The sequence below is a fragment of the Pogona vitticeps genome, chromosome 11 (genome assembly GCF_051106095.1).
Source record: "Pogona vitticeps strain Pit_001003342236 chromosome 11, PviZW2.1, whole genome shotgun sequence".
Classification (NCBI taxonomy): Eukaryota; Metazoa; Chordata; class Lepidosauria; order Squamata; family Agamidae; genus Pogona; species Pogona vitticeps.
This window is the reverse complement of record NC_135793.1, coordinates 19,784,882-19,807,099: the sequence shown is the minus strand read 5'-3', so window position 1 is coordinate 19,807,099 and position 22,218 is coordinate 19,784,882. Positions and strand designations below refer to the sequence as shown.

Sequence of the window (22,218 nt, the reverse complement as noted above, 5' to 3'; positions counted from 1 at the left end):
GAAATGAATAATAAATATGAGAGCTTCCCTTTATGCCTCCCCATTGAACAGGCATTTATTTTAAAATAATCGTTGTTTTTCTTAAAGTAAATAATAAATACTTATGTTCCACATGCAAAAGCCCCAGCTTCTCCAGAATCAGCAATCCATAGCTGTGCAAAAGATCCAGGCTGTTAATGTGTGTTCCTCTTGTCCTTGCAGCCAGTGTATCACTTCCCAGCCCAGATGGGGATGATGCATCAGCTGAAGGAACAGCTGGAGGAGAGAACGCGCATCCTGCAGGCCGACATCAAGACGCAGCAGGAGGAATTGCATGTGATTAAGGAGCAGCTCCAGCTTGTGCAAGACTCCAATTTGCAGGTAAGGTCTGTTTGACTAAGGGTCGTGGTGGTGCTGCGGGTTAAACCACAGAAGCCTCTGTGCTGCAAGGTTGGCAGACCAGCCGTCATAAGATCGAATCCATGCAACGGAGTGAGCTTCCGTTGCTTGTCCTAGCTCCTGCCAACCTAGCAGTTCGAAAGCATGTAAAAATGCAAGTAGATAAATAGGTATTACCATGGTGGGAAGGTCATGGTGTTCCGTGTCTAGTTGCACTGGCCACGTGACCACAAAAACGGTCTACGGACAAACGCTGGCTCTATGGCTTGGAAATGGGGATGAGCACCACCTCCTAGAGTCGGACACGATTGGACAATTGTTAAGGGGAACCTTTACCTGTATGACTAAACCACATTTGGACAAACAGCCTGTATCTCATGCTTGTATGACCTTAGAACTGAGACCCAAAACTATGCTCAAGAGATGCCCCCCCCTCATTAAATAATTACCAGACAGAAGTGAAAATCCAAATCAAGACCACGGCCTGGTGGAAATGTGTGTTGGTGTGCATCAAGCCATATTCCTGGTGAAAATCATCCCCACCCACTTGAAGCTGTTATCCGCCCCCTTGCATGCAGCATTGTTTTATCTAACTGGCTCCCAAGTTAGATAAAACAAGTTACCAAGTCCACAAATATTTTCCATGTCATTTGTCTACATAGATTCAGATGTCATTTGTGGTCTAAAAAAGGAGGTGGAATATAAACTCTTATAAAGCATCTCTGCCTGAGTATGATTGTTATTTGTTATAGGTACAACCTGCTTGTTTTCTACAGAATCCTCCCTGTTTCAGAGATTAGTTTTCCATGATGAGAAGATGAAAAAAATCCCTTATACTGAGTCAGACACTAGTCTGTCTATCTTAGAATGTTTCTTTTAAATACATTTTTGTTTTGGACAGATACTGTGATGATATGTTCAGAGACAGGGTGACATCTAGTGGCAATTTGAGTCACTGCCCTCAAGAATGTTCTCAGATGTCTTACCTCTGCAGCCACTATACTTGCTACAAAACAGATCTAGAGAATTTTAAAAATCTGTTTCTGCAAGATGTAGGGTGTGGGCATGGACCTTGATGGCTGCAGTTTGACAGCCGTGGGAATGTAATTCCACTCCAGGTTTTGATCCAGACATTACAAAAGCTGATCAAGGTGTTGAATCCTCTCCCCCAAGCAGGTTCAGCATCTTGCAGAACTCCTTTAATGTGCAGACTTAAACCTGGAGCTGATTTGTCACCTCCACTAAGTTGACGTCTTCAGTGTTCCCTAATTTTGAGCCTCCTTGTATTTCAGAAGTTTTTGTAATGCATTCCCAAAGTGCATCACTAGCAATAAAACACTACGATATGAAGAATTCTCAACCTCATTTATTTAAATCTCAGTTTCTTTTCTGCCCCATCCTATATTCGTCTTGGAGGTGAATTTTTGAAAATGTTGTTTCTTTTCCTATGAAAAGTTGTACGTATTTTCTGTATGTATTTTCCATAGTGAACAGAATCATTTTCCCCAATATATACATTTTTGAGCACATTTTCTAATTGTGCATGTCTTTCAAATGGTACTTGTCTTTAGCTGCTCATACTTTAGCGATGTGTTCATAAGGTCACATGTACGGAACGTATTTGCAACCACTGCAAGTGTCTGAATGAATTTCTGAGACAAGGTGTCATCAGCAAGTGCAACAGGGGTAGTCTGGATGAGGACCTCCACCGGAATTCTTTCCCATCCTGAGTTAATCTCTCTATTGCCTTCTGCACCCTTCCTTCCTTTTTCCCCCAACAGATGTTCATGCAACAGCCTGCGCCCATGGTCTTCAACAGCGTACAGCATCAGACCCCTCTGAGGCCTTCCCAGCAACCAGCAGCAGTGGCAGGGAGCAGACCCACCACTTCAAAGAAGTCCCAGCAACAGAGCCTCATGGGGTCAAAGCCGTTCTGTGGCTCACACTTGGCCTCATCTCAACAATTCCTCAGGGAGCCCTGTGTTACCTCATCCCAGGTAGCGATCAGTTTTTTAATGCAGTGCTACACTCTTTTATTATTTTCTCAGAGGGCATCAGCTTCCAGAATATAAATAATACTAAATCCAGCTGAAAAGAGAGAGTAATGATAAAAGAAGAATAACTAAAGAAGAACAAGGTAGCTCTATCCAGTCACTACTGAAGCACATATACTCTATGCGTGACGAGATGTATGAGAGCTGATTGTTAAGCGATCGTCATCTGCATGAGGTCCCCAGATCAGAGAAGTGAAGAGCCGGATAGGACCCCAGAGCCCAACAGTTAAAGCATGGCTGAGAGTTGGCCCTCTAACCTCTGTTTAAAGACCTCCAAGAAAGGAATCCATCACCCTTCAAGGCAGCTCATTCCATTGGTTGTTTTCATTTAGTTGTTAAGTCGTGTCCGACTCTTTGTGATCCCATGGACCAGAGCACACCAGGCCCTCCTGTCATCCACTGCCTCCTGGAGTTTGGGCAAATTCATCTTGGTAGCTTCGATGACACTGTCCAGCCATCTTATCCTCTGTTGTCCCCTTCTCCTCTTGCCTTCACCCTTTCCCAACATCAAGGTTTTTTCCAAGGAGTCTTCTCTTCTCATGAGATGGCCAAAGTATTGCAGCCTCAGCTTCAGGGTCTGTCCTTCCAGTGAGCACTCGGGGTTGATTTCCTTCAAAATGGATAGGTTTGTTCTTGCAGTAAGCTTCACAGCCTGCTTTCTTTATGATCCAGCTCTCACTTCCATACATTGCTACTGGAAAAAAACACTAGCTTCCATTGGTAAACACCGCTTAACGGTCAAAATGCTGTTCTGAATGGTTAGCTGGAACCTTTCTTTCCCTTAATTTGAACATTGTTATGCCCTAAACATATAACAGAGAAGGAAAGCTAAGTAGACCATCAGGTGGGTCTTATGAGCTGATGTTAGGTTTCAGCCAGAGTAGATTATAGCTGCTACTGTGTACTTTTAAAATAAAATTGTGCTTCCTTGTAGAAGGGCAGTTTATACATACATGGATACTAAATAAAGAATAATTGTGTCCCTGTGATAACCAAGGATTATGCATTTTATACATCAGGTGCAGCCACAGCCGCCGCCGACGCAGCAGCAGCAGCAGCAACAACAGCAGCAGCAGCAACAAAAGCATGTAATGAGAGGAAACCTGGCGCAGCAGGCCTGCCTCCCCCTGCAAATGAGCATCTCCATGCCCTTGTACAACAATCCAATGGTGTTCCCCCAAACCCACCCAATCACTGTGTCTACTCCGATGGCGGCTGAAATGGGCGACAGGCAGCAGCTGTCAGATTATAGCCAAGATCGGACTTTAAGGTACGGATGCTGAGACGAGCTAATAATCTTTTTCCCCCTCCAGAGTTGTTTCACGAAATGATGGAAATTAACTCTTTGCACAAGGGCATTATTTTGTCACGCAAAATCAACGGTGTTCTTCCTATGTTACATTTCGTATCCCACCCATGCTACTTGCACACTCAGTTGAGAACCACGACGGTAAATCTGCAATTGTTCAGTGGCTTCCAGAAAACCCAGCCAGGCATCGATCTGGGGAGCTGAAATTTAACAGGGGTGGACATCAAAAGACGGTGTAGTGCGGTGTAGTGGACAGAGTGATGGACTAGGACTCAGGGGGCGGGGTTGGATCCCCACTCAGCCATAGAAACATAGAGGAGTGAAAATGGTAAAAACATTCCTTAAACATCTCACTTATCTTGAAATCCCTATTAGAGTCACTATAAGTTGGTTCCGACTTAAAAGCCCATTACATCAAAAGGCGAGAACCACAAATCGTGCCATGTCCACTCAGGCCTGGGACCAGGGGGGTGATACAGAAATGTCTCTTTGCACTCAGCAGGCAGTTCTCTTACTTCCCCAGCTACGCCACAAGGCGGACAACGGCAGCATTGGAAGATGGTGGGCTTCACCCTGCTGTATCCTAAGGAGAATCTCCCTCTGAAAGTGCTGCTTCCATGACATGTCATCCCTTCCTCCTTTTACTGCATGATGGGGGCTTTCCGTTTTCCCACAAGGAGGTTGTTAGTTGAGCCCTTTATGTCCAGTAGGGCAGGGACCCGTCCGTCCTCCAGAAACAAGCAATAACCGTTGCTCCTGGCAGACAACCAAGTAAACCTTTCTCACCTACCCTGTTATTAGCCTGCTAGTTCTTTGGATTTTCCTGCCAGGAGCTTAATTGAGGTCCACTCACCAAAAGAGAAGAACCTTCTTGGTTATTCTTTGGACTAGAATTCCCAGAATTCCCTAATTAGCATGACCAGGTTCCAAGTTAATTAGTTTTTTCAAGCTCACCAAAATATTTTAAAGCAGCAGTCTCCTCTTTTGCGTGTCATTTTTTCCTTTTAAAGCAGAGCTTTTCCATTTTTGAGTTCTAATGATTAGAATTGTTAGTGATTCTGGGAGTTATAGTCTGCCATGGAGCTGCCGTCCTGTTCCTGACCCATTTAGATCTGAGCGTGACCCATTTTTGGCTTCCAACCCCCTTTGGGATCTAGAAATAAAGTCTGGAATTAATGTTGCATATTTAGATATCAAGAGTGATACTGCTTTTTCCTGTTATACTTGAAATGATTGCAATTATGTGTGTCGATCGCACTGAATAAAATGTAGATTTTGCACCTGGGCTTTCTATGTGGTTTGCCAATACCTATGCATAATTTATGCTATCTGCATAGCCCAGGTATAATTTCATATTTTGTGTATTTTATTTTATACTTCTGCTGTTGCTTATTGAGGTTAGCAGTTAGGAAGGGCAAGGGTGCTGAAGTGTTGCTCCCTGCCTTTTAAAAACCTTACAGGTTTGCTTCTGAGAATTTAACAGGTTTTGCCCACAGGCTTTCAAGCTTACCTTCATAGCAAGGCATCAAAGTTCCCCCAGTCCGGGATCTTTGTGTTGCTAAGTAAAGGTGAGAGTTGAGTCCAGTTCACACATGCATAGAGGACACTTACGTTGCTCAGAATTGATGAGCTGTAGCCAGTTGTGCAGCATGACTCCTTATGACTCCTGCATATGTGATGAATTTTTCCAATCGTGTATGATGACTCTTGTGCACCATATTTCGAAGTATTTATATACTGGTTTTTTCAATTTCACAATGCCTAAATGATACCCTTATGCAATGGGAAGATGGAGATGAAATCTCTGGCCTTGTCTTATGCCCAAAGAGGGTCCTTCTTACCACTTTTTAAAACCACCTTACAGGAATAGAAAACTTGTTGTAACGCCCAGGCTTTTGTTCCTTAAAGCAAAGCAAAGCGTGCTGCTTATATACCGCCTCATAGTTATTACTATTATTTTTTTTGTCTAGTAGGTTTGCTCAAGACCAGCAGGGTCTGCCTCCTGCAATACAGATGCAACCGATCACATGCACCGCGATCCGTGCCCCAACCCCGTCACCCGTATTCAGCCCTTCAGTGATGATCCCACACACCAACCTAGCTGCACCACAAACCCACCCTCCCAGCACCCTGCAGCAGTGGCAGCCGCAGCAGGTTCAACAGCATCATCTCTATCTTCAGGTAATAACACGGAGGTTTGTTTCTACAATAGGCCTGGGAGCTCAGAGGAGGGCAGAGACCATGCATGGCTCGTCATTGTTTTTCAGACTGTCTGGAGGCCCATATTTTCTCATGTGATCCTGCACGGATTTTCAGCCTCTGTAGGGAACCCTTTCTTTTGGTCCCAGTATCCTCGGGTGCTATTTTGGCAGGGGTGGGCGAGAGGGCTATCCTGTGGGATGCTCCCAAGCTCTTCAACAGTCCTTCTGCTAGCCGTCAAACCCCTTTCCACTCATGGAGATTTCAGCCACTGACTGACAGCTGAGGAAGATTTCATTGTCGGGAGGGGAGTTGCTGGACTTCCGTGGATTCCATCTCTGCCATCGTCAGGTAGAGCTGGGAAGGAGCCCGGCTGACGTGTTGGAGAGCTGCTTCCAGAGGAGCATAAATGGGGAGGGGAAGATTGTTTGCTCCACCAGATGTTTGACCAGTAGTTCCCAACCTTGGGTAACCCCGATGTTCTTGGACTGCAACTCCCAGAAGCCTTCACCGCCAGCCAGGGTTTCTGGGAGCTGGAGTCCAGAAACATCTGGGTGACCGAAGGTTGGGAGCCACTGATCTAGACTTTAAAAAACTCCCTTCAGGACTACAACCTGCCGACTCCATCTTAAAATATAGGGATGGAGGGGAAGGGTTGAGCTGAAGATGAAGGAGAGATGCCTCAACTTTGTTTTCTCCTACATTCAATTTAAAAAAGCAAAAGAACAACCCTCAATTTATTTATATTTTTGGTGAAATTTATGGCAGACTTTTCCAGTTTTGGAAAGTTCTTAAAGCAAACAGAACAAAGTTCTTAACCATCTGTACTGGCCAAATTCTGTAGCTGCAGCTGTTCCTACTGTAGAAAGGGTCATGTTTCTACCCTACTTATCATAGAGCTGTTGAAAATAAGGCATCTGTCGCCACCTCTTGGAATTTATATCCCCAGAAACCGATGACATCCTTATTTTATTTATTTATTTATTTATTGGATTTATATACCGCCCCATAGCGCTACAAGCACTCTCCGGGCGGTTTACAATTTTAATTATAAAGGCTACACATTGCCCCCCCAGCAAGCTGGGTACTCATTTTACCGACCTCGGAAGGATGGAAGTGCTGGTAAAATTTAATTTAAATTAACGGTAAACTTCCCGTCTTTCTCTTTTGCCCTGGGGAAGCCTTTGAAAGACTCTGAGTGGTGGTGGTGGGGAAGCCTTTAATAGTAAAAAGAAATGCTGCCAGCAGTGACCCAGTGGTGATTTGGGGGTAATAAAGGCTCTCCCGCCCTACCTTGAGGCTCCCAAAGGCTTCCCTAGAAGCAAAACGGAGTCCTAGGGAGCCTCGGAAGGTGAAAGGGAGCAAGGATAGGAAGCTTCCCACTAATTTAAATTACAATTTACCAGTGCCAAAGATTAACTTCCTCAGCAGAAGTGTACATCCATAAGGTTTTAGCTAGTGATGCCTGGACAGCCATTCAGAGCCCTCTGCCTGATCTGTTAGATTCAGCCTCTCATTATTATAGTACTTAGCTACTGTCGATTCCAACTTATGGGAAGCCTTTCTAGGGTTTTGTAGGTAGAGTACACAGAAGTGGTTTACCAGTTCCTTCTTCTGGGAGTGTGTGTGCCCTGGGACACCCCCCTCCCCCAGAAGCTGCCTTATTTGTTTGTTGAAGGTCATGGAAGTGGCTGTTTTCTTTCCACATGAGATTAAATACGTTCTCAGAAATCAGGAAACCTCTCAGCAGTTCCACCAGCTTAAATCCCTGTTTGGGTGCCTTTGCCCAGAGAGGTTGTCTGTGTACTACTCTTTTCACAAAGGGGAATGCATTATGTTTAGTAATTCTAAATTCTAGAAACACTGTAACAACATGAAGTTCTCCAGTTAGCAGTACAGTGGGGTCTTGACTTGAGAACTTAATCCGTATTGGAAGGCGGTTCTCAAGTCAAAAAGTTCTCAGGTCAAATCTGCATTTCCCATAGGAATGCATTGAAAACCATTTGATCCGTATCTGCTCTTTTCCGTCCATAGAAACTAATGGGAAGCTGCTATTCCGCCTTCGACCACTAGAGGGGGATATTTTGTTTCTTTTTTTCTTAGGTCAAGAAAAGTTCAGGGAAGGCAGGGAAAATACAGTCCAGGCAGGACAGTACCAGGCAGTCCGAAGACTGTCTCCCAATCCACTCTCTAAACGCTGGGAGGAGTGAGGAAGCAGACAGGCACCATTTTCACTGGCCAACAGTTAACTGAAAGTTCACTTTTTGCACTTTCCCTGCCTCCCACGTGGGTTTTTTTCAGTTCTTAACTCAAATCTAAGTACTTAAGTCAAGTCAATATTTTCCTATGAGAGCGGTTCTTAAGTCAAAATGTTCTTAACTCAAGCCGTTCTTAAGTCAAGACCCCACTGTATTGAAGGAATGGATGAAGTTCCACATTAGCTTTGAAGCTGTAGCAATTCCTAAACATATTGTGTTTCCCCAAAAATAAGACAGAGTCTTATATTAATTTTTGCTCCAAAAACACATTGAGGCTTATTTTCAGGGGATGTTTTAATTTTTTTTCATGTACAACAATCTACATTTATTCAAATACAGCCATGTCATCTTCTTCTGGTTGCTGCACAAGGGTGGAGGGCAGGGTTTCACTTAACTAGGGTTTATGTTTTAGGTAGGGCTTACTGTATCTTACGAGCATCCTGAAAAATCATACTAGGGCTTATTTTCATGTTAGGTCTTATTTTCAGGGAAACAGGGTAATGCATATAGTTTTTCCATGAATCTCTCTTTCTTAGTTCAGTTGTCATGTCCAAGCACAAATACATGAAAAACATAGATTGAAGGAACTCCTTACCTGGCTGGGATAAATGTGCAAGGCAGAGGCTGTTTTACACCTGACTCTGAAGTAGATCCATGTGTTCCCTGCAGATGCACAGTGCGCCTGATCAAGGCCAGAACCAACGTCTCTTCCAGCAGGCTCACCTCCCGCAGCAGAACGCCGCCCTGGGCTATTTCCATCACCCGCAACAGCTGCAGAACCACCACTTGCCCAGCCAGCCTTGTGGTTTACAGGACATGCATGAGATGCAACTGCCTTGAGGCCCAAAGGCTGGAGAGATGGTGATGGGGAAAAAAACACACAACAACCTTGGACACACAACGGCTGTGCTTGAGCAGAAGCGAGAGAGAGCACCGTGGGCAGAGCTAGAGTCGAGCCTGTCCCTCCTGTGATGCCCAAGAGCGGTGAATCTGGCCCTCGAGGGAAATGGGGCAAAGCCACAGAAGACCCTGTTGGGGGCACAGGCCAGCGGCCTTTGAGGGCTCTTGCGCTCAGAAGAGAAACCCGCCCAGGAACGGTGCCTGAGCAATACGGGATCAACAGCCAGACCTGGCCTCCGGGACAACAGGATCAGCGCGCAGCAAAAAAAGTTGCGTCTACATCCTGTCTCTAGTGGTGGAGGATCAGAAGGATGGAAGGTTGCTTAGGGTAGCCCTCCCCTGCCAGAAGGGGCTCAAGGGAAGCCGAGGTTCCACCGCTCCCTGACAACTGGAAGAAAAAAAACAACCTTCAATTTGCCCAAGAGGTGGAAGGATGGTTTGCAGGAAAGCAGTCCCACCCACAGTCGCTTTTGCGTGCTGTAAAGCCGTATATTTAATATGGTTGATGGATTCCAAGCTCACAGGGTTTTCCCTTTTTTAAAAATACTTAAGTTTACATGCTGATGAGTTTTGGAACAGAAACTGCATAAGAACACAGGAGGGGTTGCCGTGTCTTTTCCTGACTGGCCATTTTAAAAAATCTTTTGTTGAAAATTCACTGTGAAACACTCTGAACACAGACTAAAGAAGAACCATCAGCAGGTTACCACCTTCATTTTTCTATTCTCTGTTTGTTATGTATATAGATTTTATTTTGCTACGATGGTTCACGTGCGGATTATGTAACACATCCCCCGCCCCATCTCTCCCATGATTCCTGTAGGAGGGTCCATTCCTTCTCTCCCCTTTTTCCTGAGATAATTGGATAATGCTGCTACTGTTTATGACACCAATCTTGCCTAAATCTCTCTTTTTTTTTTTTGCACCAGCTCCTTTTACATTTAGAATAATGGTGTGTACAAAGGATTCTCCTATTTTTGTTATAAGTACAGATTTAAACTATTTCTACTCCCATTTAGCCACATACAGATATATGGATATATAACTGAGGTGCAGAAGCCTCTCCCTTTTTATTTGTGTGTAATGAAACTTTCTATGAGGAGGTCTCTTGACACTCAAAGACAAAGCAAACTTTCTGGTTTTGCTGTTTAGCAAAGTGGAGGTTTCTACTTAATGAGTACACCTGCAATGTTGCAAGGCAGTAGCGTTAGCAATAAATTGTATTTTTGTAAATTGTCACTTTAAGTGTGTTTGTATATAAAAATATATATACATATATATACACACACACAAATATATATATGTATATATCGATATAAACACTTTTTTTACAAAAAAAAGTTTTATTCCTCAGTGGGTGTGTATACCAAAGCGTCCCCTACTGTTCTGTGTGTTTCCAAAGGAAAATGAATATAATTGTAAGGGGCATTTTTGTTTCATTCTTAATTGTCACTGGCCTGGACTTGCACTTTTTAAAAAAAAAAATCCTAGGCTCTGAAGGCAATGCTCACCAATTCTTCTTTAATGGAAAGGAAGGAAGGAAGAGGTTGTGTTTAGAAGGCCTGCTTTCTGTTTTTTGTTTGTTTTGTATTTTTTTGTATTTTAAAAGAGTACTTTATTCATTGCTGGCTATTATGGAAAAGGTTAGGTCTTTCAAGACGCGGGTGGGTTGCCAGCCCAGCTTGCATACAGTTTGAATTATCAGAAGTTCAGGGCCAAAGGCTTTAGTGAAAATGAGCAGGGATTCTTAGGTATATCTGTGTGCAGAAGATTCTCAGGCTGATGCTCGATCACTGTGTATTGTTCCCTCCCCTTCCTTACCAGTATTGTAACCTGCTAACAACTGATGCACTTGGATGTATATATATATGTGTGTGTGTGTGTGGCTGTCTCTAACAAAATCCCTGCAACCCTGGTCTTCGAGAAAAAGCTCAGGTGAATTTGGTCCTGTTGTACGTAAGTCACCCGTCCGTAGCGACAGAGTTCAGGAAAGTTTAGCAGTCTTTTAAACTCCTCCCAACTCTTCTTTAAGAGGGGAAGGGAAAGACTACTGCACTGTACTGTTTTCAGGGCAAGACCCCAGGGCTTTGCATTGAGAAAAGAGTGAGGGATGGGATATGAAGAGAACTGATCCGTCCTTCACTCTCTTTCTGTTGTCTGCGGGAGGAAAAGTAACGCCGCGGCAGGAATTGCGGAGATGCCAGGGGGTGGCCCCATTGTGCCATTGGGTGCATGACCAGACATATGACTGAGAGATGACCCCATGCCATGATTAGCCACAGCGAGTTAAGTAAACCTTATGTAACCCAATGTTTCATGGGCCCGCTCCCATGAATGGGAGAATGAGGAGGAAAGGAGGAACAGATAAACCAGGACCCAATGTCTCCACTTACTCCTTGGCAGGGCTTCAGCAGAACTCATGCCTGGGTTGAGACCGCAGCTTTAAAAGAATTAGAAAAAAATTTAGAGTACAAATTTGTAGCAAGGATGCAGAGATACTTAGCTGCACTAAGCCCCTTCCTGCACTGAAACACACAGTTACCCCCCTCGCCCCCCCCCCACCACCTCCAGTGTCAAGGCCTGTGGCTTGTCAGGAAGGCCAGGAGTGGAGAATCTGTGACAAAGGCTCAGATTTGCTGTTTAGAGCATGGAAAGGATGATTAAGCCATGGATGTTTCCCCCACCTTATGACTCATACGTACTGTGGCTCATTGTTTATGCCACAGATTGCAACTCAGATTATGGACCAATGAACTGTGGCTTTTTCTTTCCCTTTTGTGGTTTGTTTCTCTCCTACTCCTTTTATCTTGTTTCAGGGAAAGTACCTGGGGAAAACAGCCGGGACAAGCCATGGTTGTAGGTTTGGAGGTCACAACAAGATACCGTTTATATAAAGCAGAGTTGGTAAGGCACTAACAAACCATAGTTTGTTTGGGGTTTGTAGCTTGTTAACCACCCATATCGTATGAGCAGAGCAAGGGGAAGGTTTGCACATTAAAAGAAGCCGAAGTTTAGCAAACCACTCTGTTGCTTGTTATGAGAAGCAAACATAGTGAACATGAATGACTTGTAAAGGGACTACAAATGCTTCTGTTATGACAAAGAGGTGGGAAGGATTAATTGCAAGGCTTTAAGTGGGAGAAGGCCAGGAAAATGGGAGCAGATACAACAAGTTCACCAAATAAGTTTCCTTGTGTAAGAAAGTTTGAGGATTTATCATTCAGGAAATTTTCAAGGTTGCTACGGAGGGAGATCAATCAGAAAGTGATGATCAATCAGCTTTTGCAGCAAAACTCTGCATTCTTTTAAAACTCTCACTCTTCTGTCCTTTTATGCCATTTTTAAGTACTTTTCAAAACAAAGAATTCAAGGATTCTTCCTCACTTTGAAGGCTTGCCTGGCGCCTTGTGTGTCAGCTGGCAAGCATCCTTCTTACTTGCAGAGCCTTGCCTGTTGGACAGAGTGCAATCAAAGGATAAGAAATAGGAGAAACATTGCTACGCTGGCAGAAGAGACAGGGCAGAACCCAGCAGGATGTGTTCCAAGAAACAGAAAGCCCTACACCTTTGCTAACAGTTTGTGGATTTGTAAAAAGCAAGCTACTCAAGAGGCAAACCCTGCTCTCCAAAGTATTAAAGAAAGGCCACAAGATGGGATGCAGGTTCTAAAAGACGCCCGCTCCATCAAGGGCCAAGTCTGCGAGGCTACGTGGAGTATTTTCTCCCTCACTCCCGTATCGGATGCAGGGCCTAGAAAATGAGTATCTGTGGCATCAGAATACATTCGCCCTTAGGTAACCCCAGTGATCTTGGACTGCAATTCCCAGAAGACTTCCCCACCAGCTGTGCTGGCCGGGGTTCCTAGGATATGCCGGGAGTTGTCCAAGAACACTTAGCCGACCTACAAACCACTGTGTCTCAGTTGAACAATTGCTTGGACCTCCACGTGCCGCCACCCAAAACTAGAAACCATGACCACTGATTTCTCTAGAGGAATAGGAGAGAGCATGGCATTAGCTTTCCGCTCTCAGTGGGAGAAACCTGCCCTCCCACCTGCGTGCCCGTCGTCCTTTTAAACCTAATGCACTGACCTGGAGAAAGTTGAGAATGGAAGGCTTTGGCCTCTTCGGCCTCTCCGCTACGGTCGCCCCCGTTACCCTTTCATGCACTTTAAAGCACCTCCGTGCCAACCAAATGTGTCCAATTCTGAGTATTGGGGGAAAATACGAAGATGGGGAAATGGGGAGGGGGGAACGCACCCAGATCCCTGCACCACTGGCAGCCACTGGAAGCAATGGCTTCAACCTCTCTTTGAAAGGTTTTGTGGATTCTGCACCTTCCTCCACTCAAGCACTTTGAATGGGGCAGGCCAGAGGAGAATAAACTCTCTGTGCATGCATGGACTGTCCAAAGTCAGACCTCGTGATACGAAGAAGAGCATTTTGGTTGCTTTTTATTTTAACAAGGCGAGGCATGCATCCATATGTTAACCCAATATACATTCTATATTGTGAGTCCAAAACACAAACCTGCACACTTCTAGTGAAAATAGTTTAAGAAAAACCCTTTAAAAACCAGAAGTTTCTCTCTCTCTCTCTCTCTCTCTCTCACTCACACACACACACAGAGAGAGAGAGAGAGAGAGAGAGAGAGAGAGTATATATGTATAGGCCTTCCTCGAACCAAGCACTTTATTAGTAAGGAACTGTTTCCTTCACAAATTCTCATGTACAGTATATCTAACACCACGAGGCGATTGCCTGGTGCTGTTTCAATCTTGCCCTGTAAGTTCAAGGATGAATGAAACTATATACCAAAAAACATATTCTCTCTCATTATGAACTTTGTTTTCTCTCTCTTTGTTATCCTGGTAAGGACAAAGATCCAGCATCCTCCCCTCAGGTTTGCAGACATTTCTGACTCCAGCACCTCCCCACTGTTAGCAAAGCATGGGGTCAGGGCAGGCCGGCCCTGCCATTAGGGAGAACAAGGTGGGAGGTCCTAGGTGTCCGTACACACTACTCCATCTGGTGGTTGTGACCCTCCTTGAGATGAGAGACCTGTGTGCACTTGCACAGCCTTGTCCCACGAGTCTTGACACCTCCAAACTAGCCCGTGGCCCTCAGTGCTGCTGGAGGACTTTATTCTGTTAGGAGATTTCAAAACAAAATTCAACTGCAAATCCAGCAGGCTTCTGTACATGGAATGGAGGGTTGTAAGGGCATTATCTAATACTTTGCCTCGGGCAGTAAAATATCTTGAGATCTTAGCACTGGGATTTTGAGACTTAGCAACTGCCGAAAAACAATATATATATTTTCATTCCCTTTCTCCTCAAGGGAACAAAAGTTTTTCTATTCAGGTGAGCTAGGTTTACCGTTGTGTGAGTTGTGTTCAGTATTTAGAGGCAAAGTATATATGGAATGGCATAGCGCTACTTCACCTGGACATTTCTGCTGGTAGCAAGGTCTATGTTGGAGGAGGTGGCGCCATGACCCTTTTACTCTGTCTGTGGCTCAAAGACTTTGTGAAGTCTTGTAAGTGAGTGGGAGGCATTGTCATAAATATATTAAAGACAAAAACTGTCGACTACAGTTCCAGGTTTCAGAAAACACAGGCACCTTAAGAAAAAGTCTCGTACTTTTAATGAATTTGTACATACATAAGCTAAAGGCTGGTTGATCTAGCCCAACTGATTTGATGGATATGGAGTCTAACCTAATCTGTATATATTGTGACATACTGTATTAGATATGTGGAAGGGAAAAGAATTGACAGATGAGAAAAATAATAAAGGCTTAGAGCTAAATACTAAGTTTATTTTATATGATGTCAAATAGAGATAAATTTATAAATGTTCTTATTCATAAAGTATTTTGTAAAATGGGAGGGGGGATGAGAAAGTGTCTTTCTTATGGGGTAAAAAATCTTGCCTAGGAACACTCACATCCGTTGTGGAGGTTGACTGAGCAAGAACAATTGTGCCCCCGTGTGCTTTAAAGATTTGTACATAGTATTTTGAAAGAGAAGTAAAATAAATTGTACTTTTCAGTACTCTTATGGAATGACTGTTTTTTTTATATAACAAAAACTCAGGTTCATGCAATGGTTTAAAGCTGTTTACCCTGGGTCTGGTTTTAGTGCAAATGATCTTTTTTTAAAAAAAATCTCCATCGGGTGGGTTCCAGGCAGATCCCTGCAACGTTCATTCTGCGAGACATTAATGGTGGATCCCGCTGAAAAGCTGCCAGTTTGCAATGGAAGTCTAACTCCGGGTCTTCTGCCTGCAGAATCCTTGTCTGCCCACTGATCTCAGAAATCTGCCAACAGAATCATTCTGCTGGTGAAGAGTGGCTGGCAGAAGAGCCGGAAAAAAGGACAGGGCAAGGAAGGAGCTGAACTGGGCCAGAAATACATCTCCTCCTGTATCAAGGATACAGGGATGATGCTGGCATAAAGTGGGCCAGAGTGAAAGGCTCTCTAAGAAATTTCCTACACCTCTCTAGGCTGGGAAGAATCTGGTTTTCGCATAGCTCCAGCTGACCTAGTATCTGCTCTTGCCCATCTTGGTTGGGTAGGATGATGCGTCTACATGACCATGAGTAGCTTTTCTTTCCTTCTCCCTTTCTAAAAAGGTGACCAAGTTCCTTGTTTTTTTCTGGTGGCTGCCCTCAAGGAAACACACATGCCCCAAAGAGAAGTGGGCAACATGAACTCTTCCAGGTGTCGTTGGACTACAACTCCCATAGGCCCTCACAATCAGCCCTATTGACTAAGGCTGATGGGTGTTGCAGTTCAACAACAGTTTTAGCAACTGCTTGTCCAGATCCTGAAGAGTTCCTGACCCCAGTCTGTTATCAACCAGCCAAAAATCTTCTCACGTCCCCATGCCATCAAGCACTGCCTTTGCCTGTTCTGCTACAGGGACACCGAAGGTGAGACTTCTCTCCTTCTTGATCACCTCCAATTAAAAGATAATGTGCTGCAGGTTCATGCAGAATAGTATTACCAAAAGACAGACAGGACCAGCACTTAAAATGTATTTTGCTTCCTGAGTAGCAAGACCCAGAAAACATCCCAGTTCCTCTGTAAAATATACTATAATGATCTTACGTATAAAATTTTATGAAAGATGAAACAAGTAGATACATAATAATTGGCTTATAAGGTAACTGTCTTCTTTTAAGAAGCTGTTTATGATTTATTTGTTGATAAGACAATGAGATGGCACATTTCAGAGAAGAATTTTTTTCAGCTGTTTTCCCCAAATGCTTTTCTTGCTTTCCCTAAGTAAAATCCAATTTATGAAGCATTCACATGGCTATATGTGACAGTAATGAACTACTGCTGGAGTCATTAGTATACATTCATTTTTGATCAAATAACCCGAGGCAGAATCACTGGGATCACCGCCTGCACCCAGGTAATCCAGGCTCATTAAAATTCTCCATGTCCACCTCCTCCCCTCCCCACAGGCAACCTTTATCTTTTGGACAATTGCAGGAGAAAGATGCTCCTACTAATCAAGAGAGACTCATGCATTTATATCCAGTGATTTCCTGATGTGTTATTTCCCCCCCTCCCCATTTCCCAAATGTTACAAGGATTTGCCCGTTTCTCTGTTACAGGCCCAGCAATCTGCTTCAAGCAGTGAGTACTGATGACCTCAATCCTCTGTATTTCATCCCACACTAATTTACGTACCAAATGACCTTATTCTTTACTACTTCGTCATCACGGAGGATCGAAAGCTGACCCGCTCTGCTTCTCTGCCCACTGGCTACAAGCATTCTGTGCGAAGCTGCAAAAGCATCCGCAGCGGGGGCCGGGTGCAGGGAGATGATGTAGTAACTACAGCAACGGAGCTGTGGCCTTACTCAGACTATTATTCTGACTGCAGCAAGTGCCCAAAGCACTGGGGAGGCAGAGAGGAGGCAGCAAGGCACCAAAAAGCGACCGTGTTGTTTGCCACCCCACCAGTCAAGCCACACAAAAACAGGCAACAACCTCTCCTTACAACGAATGCCAACGATTTTAGGAGCATTCCATCTCAAGAACACGTTTACAAAAGGAAACAGGAGAGGAGCTTTTTATAAGAAATGATTTGCTGCCGACATCCTTCTCTTATGCTATCAAGCCTGGTGTGGCAGGCAGCAACCCATTATCTGTTTTAATAGATTGCTCTTTAGATGGGAGTGATGGTGGGTGAGTAGGGGAGACAATCCCGTTCAATGCACAATTAAAAATTATTTTTCTTTCAAAGAGTGGGACCAGTGCCTATCAAACAAACAAATCCCAAAACCAACTCTTTTCCAAGCCTGAGTATGGAATACAAAAGGATACAGCAGCCGAAGAGGCTCTACATCTTTCAGAAAGCAAGGGGTGGGATTTTGTTAGGACTTTTTAAAATGCTGTCCCATCGTTTGAAAAGATAATGTTCCTTGCAAGCAGAAAAATTGTGTATTAGGAAGAAAAGCTGGGGAAGATCTTCCTGCTAGGCTTCATACCCAAGAGCGAGCCTAGCCCACTACCTTGTTCAGAAGCAGCATGAATGGCAGAGTGGGAAGCCTGCCTGAATGCTTCTTGAAATTACAATGAGTGGGAAAGAATGTGCTGTAATTCCTGGATTGGGCTTCCTCTGTGACTTCCTGGAACACTTTGACTTAAAAAGAGACAAAACAAAAGCAACCACATTTGGAGGGAAGTAATAAAGTAATAAAGAATCAGTGGAATCTACTTGAATATGTACCACTGGGCAACGAATGCAATTCAACTTTTTAAACGATGATGCAGGTCTTGGTCTCAGCGCGCATGGTTTAACCCCTCATGAACTGGGTAAAGATTTGGGAAGGAAAAACTCCAGAAGGACATTAAGGCAGTCTCTCTTTCTCTCCTTGCCCTTGGAGACTGGGGAAACCTGACTTATCCGTGAGGATCAGAGCAATGAGAAGGATAAAAACACGGAGCATCACAATAACAAATACATTGATTTCTCAGCTTCAGGTGTACAGAGCAAGTGGCACAGTGTGTGGGCTGCAATTTAAATGCTCGCTTCTCCATAGAAAAAAAGGCAGATGGAAACCAGCAACTTAGGTTTATTTGCATAGACTGAATTTAGCCTGGTCAGTCCTTCCAGCAAAAGCATTTGCAGTATGAAGAGGAAAACAGCTTTGCAATACAGTCACAGAACCAGCCACCGAGTTCAGATTAAACTTTGCATAGCATACGGATTCGTTTGTCAAAGGACAGATGGATTTTGCTTCTTCCTCCATCTCAGGCAGTAAGGGTCATTTTTTTTCCCCTTTCATACTTAGAAAGCTAATTTTTCCTTGGGTGGTTTCTGATGAAGGGAAGCAAACACCCTTTTCCATTCAGAAAAGCAACTGCTTGTCTTGCAAATATCACCCGGGCATTTTGCTAGGCAAATAGTTTCTGCACAAAACATCCATATTTTCAAAGTCTTTTTAAAAAACAACCTGCCCAGGTATTCTTAAGAGAAACAAAAAGTGAAGCCAAGTGGCTCTGCTGCTGATGACAATCAAGACTGGAAGTCTAATTAGCAATGTACTGTATAAATATGCTGGTCATTCTGCATATAAAAAAATCGCTCCTAAGAGACTCCAGTACAGAACTTTTATGTAACTGGTTAAGTGGGTCTTTCTTGGTGAACATGCGTAGAAAAAGCCAAGGTGTTTTGCACCCTTGAGCCATTCTGATGACGTGATGAGCAAGTTTCCTGAGCACTTCAATTTTTCCTATTTAGATGCATCATAGACGAGTTCCGTGTTAAAAAATATACATTTTTTTTTGTTTCGTAAGACACTTTGCTGCTGCATTAAGTACTCAATTAATTTCATTCAGCAGGAGCCATCCTGTAGGAACATGTCTCACATGGTTTGGGTTTGGGAGAGGGGCAAGCCAAGTGAATTTTTAAACGCTTCCTATAAGAACAACAATATATAATTCAGCAACACCGATGGCCAGGAGCGGGGCCCGGCAGTCACCGAAGTACTGAAAACTGGCTTAAGTTTGCACCACAAAAGCTTGTGACAAACCAGGAGACCCCGATAGGAAACGGATCTACCCAGCCGTGCTCAAAATGGCTTAGAACGGGGGCGGGCAAAGGGCAGCCTCTCCAGGCTCCCCATCCCAGCAACTCCTGATACACCCCCCCCCCTGATTTTGTTTCACTACATAAGGCCTCTTCTCATCCTCTCATCATTTCATTCTCTTTTCAGCCCCCCGCCCCCACCAGTTCTTGGTGGAGAGTGTTCCCCCCCCCCTCCAAAACCAAAGTTAACATCCAGTTAATTCTGGTTTTCAGAAAAAAGTTGGGATGGGGTATAAACACAGTAAAATTGCTCTGTGGCCTTAAGAGGCATTTCCAAAGACTGGCCTTATGGGCTTTCATAGGTTTATCTGAAACCTAATTCAAACACTTGCACTTCATTCCTAGAGCAGATCTTTCCAGCTCAGCCCAAGGGTGTCTGCACTAACCTCTCTCTCTCTCTCTCTGCGTGTGAGTGAATGTCAGTCTGCTCCCCCTTTCCACTAGGCTTCGCTGGATGGTTTGCACAAAGAAGGGGACTTTATAACCCTATAATTTTGCCCGCATTTTCTTAGCAGGGATCTGGAAGCCGCTGCAAGATGGTTTCTAGAACAGTGGGTTTAACACAAATTTGGTCCAATCAAAGCAACAGGAAGAGGTTTGGGCAAAACAACTGCTTAGAGGACAACAAGCCAAATGACAACGTTCTGTTCCTTAGAACATCTCAGCCAAGACGCCTTTGGTCCTCAGAGGGGCACTTACGCCAGCTTTGGACTATGTTTCCCAGAATCCCCAAGTCAACACAGCTACGATGGCTGGGGGATTCAGGGCACTACAATCCCAGAATAGTTACTCCTACCTCTGCCAGCTCTCTAGTGGGAAAATCACGAGGGTTTCAACTCTCAAAGTTACCACCGGGAGCTACAAGAAGTTATCATCCTGATCAGGAGCACCATGTAGATCTGCTCTCATAACTTTCTCTAAAAGCCATACTCCATGGACTCTCTAAGGCATCTCTCGCACAGAACTACACAACCCTACATTCAAAGTTTAAGAAGTGGTTCTTTGGAAATTCAACCAGCCTATATCAATCGATATAAATATGTTTCCGTTTAAGAGAAGGTGCCCAACAATTACATTCAGTGTAAGCAAAGAGAACAAACAAACCAGATACTGTAGTGAGGAGACGCAACAATCTGAATCGTGCTTCAACTGTGCCTTCTACAAACTGGCCGTAGTATTTTCCTCCAAGCGTGGACGTGCTGATTGACGAGTTTTAAGTCTTCAAGTGTAGTCAAATAGAAAAATTAGGTGCAACTGTGCTTCAAGCTAGCCTCGCTTAACTCTGCAAAAGACACAAACTCCACAGCATACACAGGAACTGACCTGACTCCTCCACTCGCCACATAAATTCAGAATGCAAATGGCGCATCCCGGTTCTGAGCATGTCCTGTACAAAACAAAGAGGATGATGTGGAGCAGGGAGGAAACCCCTCTTGCCTATGCTATACCCGGGCTCTCGCTTTTAGCTGAGCAGCTTTTGCATGCTCTAACTTGGTTTTGACATCTATCGGTTTCTCGAAAAATCTCACCAACGCAGGTTCATTGAGCAATGATGCCAGGATCTGCTCGAAAGCAAATGACCACTCATGGCTGGCTTTGCTCTGACCGCCCCCCGTGCCTTCGGCCTGTAAGGACAGCTGAGCCTCCTGGACTTTTCTGCCATCTTCTGCACCAGAGTGAGGCCCGGAAGGTGTCGGACCTTCAGACGGGGAAGCAGGACTCTGAAGCTTCCGGCCAACTTCCTCCATCCTGAGCAGGAGGCTCGTGACGGTGGCGATGGCACGGTACAGCAACTCTTCCTCCGGATCCCCATGGAACAAGTTGTACAAAGTTTTTGAAAACTGTATGAATTGGGACTGAGGTTCAGGGTGGAGAAAGCAAAATGGATATAAGCAATAAGCAGCTGTTTCCACAGAACATTTTTTTGCATGTATTCCTGAATGAATGCCACTTAATATAAGCAAAAAGAGCAGTCTAAATCCAACTGCTAGTCCCAAATACTGTGAATCTAGCACATCCACTGTGGAATGCTGGGTCAACACTTACGCAAGTCCTATTTATTCAATATGGCTACTGTAGTTGCAATTACCAGCTGGATCTAGTCCAATGCTTTCAATGCTGTTCTTCTTGAAAAAGCAGTCTTTCATGTTTTAAAAGCAGCAGCCTCCACCCCCACGGTGTTCTTGAACTACCACCCCCATCATCCACACTGGTCTTGCTGGTAGAGATGAGGGGAGTGGCAGCCTTAAATACCTGGAGGCCAAGAGGTGTGGGGAAGCTCCTACTAGGGCCCGTCAGACATCACTTGTCTTTTCCAGGGGGCCAAATTGCACCCAAAACTGAACAAAAAGGAATTATGTAAAGTTCTACAACAGAAGTGCAGTACCTGGTCCATGCGGGGCAAATCTCTGATGCTCTCTTCTTTTTTAAGCAGTTCATCTTGCCATTGCTTCAGATAGGCCTGGATATCAATCTTTCCCTTCCCTGCGTGGGAGATAAGAAATCACCTTAAAAAAATGAATTAGCTGAGCTCTTCTGAAGCTGGAACTGCCGGATAAAACCAAACCGTTGCGGTCTCCATCCACAGCAAAGACATCACAGCTCCTTAAGGCCAGCAAAAAGAACCAGATGGTCTGTCAAAAGCCAGGCCACCAAGGAATAAAGCTGCTTTTTTTTCCAAACAGTATTTCTGAAATCTTAGGATAGTGGAACGACTTGCCAAAGTTCTCTGGACGTTCTTCGCTCAGATTCGCTTACCTTTTTCTGGGCTCATCTTTAACAACCCTGCATCCTCACTGTTCCCGGGTGAAGAAACTAGGATGGGAAGGAAAGAAGGACAAAAATAAATGAGAGAGACAAAACATGTACATATCTTACAGCTGGGGGTTCCAGAATATTTTAAGCCCTCTTGGAAATCTAAAAGCAACTTCTTTTTCTAAATAAATAGGTTTTCCTAAAAGCAGGATACAAAGGTTCCTTTATATATTTTAAAAATATATATTTTAAAAAA

General features: G+C 44.2%; 2 protein-coding genes across 6 annotated transcripts in view; one reads left to right on the top strand and one right to left on the bottom strand.

Annotated features, from left to right (window-relative positions):
* The window catches only part of PASD1 (PAS domain containing repressor 1), a 91,186-nt gene extending 81,275 nt beyond the window's left edge, over nucleotides 1–9,911 (top strand). For 4 of the 5 annotated variants that reach the window (XM_078380593.1, XM_072981382.2, XM_072981380.2 and 1 more), the window contains exons 17-21: nucleotides 202–360; nucleotides 2,160–2,375; nucleotides 3,452–3,702; nucleotides 5,712–5,922; nucleotides 8,868–9,911. In XM_078380593.1, coding sequence (XP_078236719.1) covers nucleotides 202–360; nucleotides 2,160–2,375; nucleotides 3,452–3,702; nucleotides 5,712–5,922; nucleotides 8,868–9,038 — 1,008 coding nt within the window. In that variant the 3' untranslated portion in view covers nucleotides 9,039–9,911. The remainder of the gene's footprint in view (nucleotides 1–201; nucleotides 361–2,159; nucleotides 2,376–3,451; nucleotides 3,703–5,711; nucleotides 5,923–8,867) is intronic. The other variant, XM_072981383.2, reaches the window with a different exon arrangement.
* Nucleotides 9,912–18,174: 8,263 nt separating this feature from the next.
* The window catches only part of TBC1D8B (TBC1 domain family member 8B), a 33,516-nt gene continuing 29,472 nt past the window's right edge, over nucleotides 18,175–22,218 (bottom strand). The window contains exons 19-21 of the mRNA XM_072981379.2: nucleotides 21,966–22,022; nucleotides 21,595–21,692; nucleotides 18,175–21,064 (exon numbers count right to left, since the gene is read on the bottom strand). Coding sequence (XP_072837480.2) covers nucleotides 20,651–21,064; nucleotides 21,595–21,692; nucleotides 21,966–22,022 — 569 coding nt within the window. The 3' untranslated portion in view covers nucleotides 18,175–20,650. The remainder of the gene's footprint in view (nucleotides 21,065–21,594; nucleotides 21,693–21,965; nucleotides 22,023–22,218) is intronic.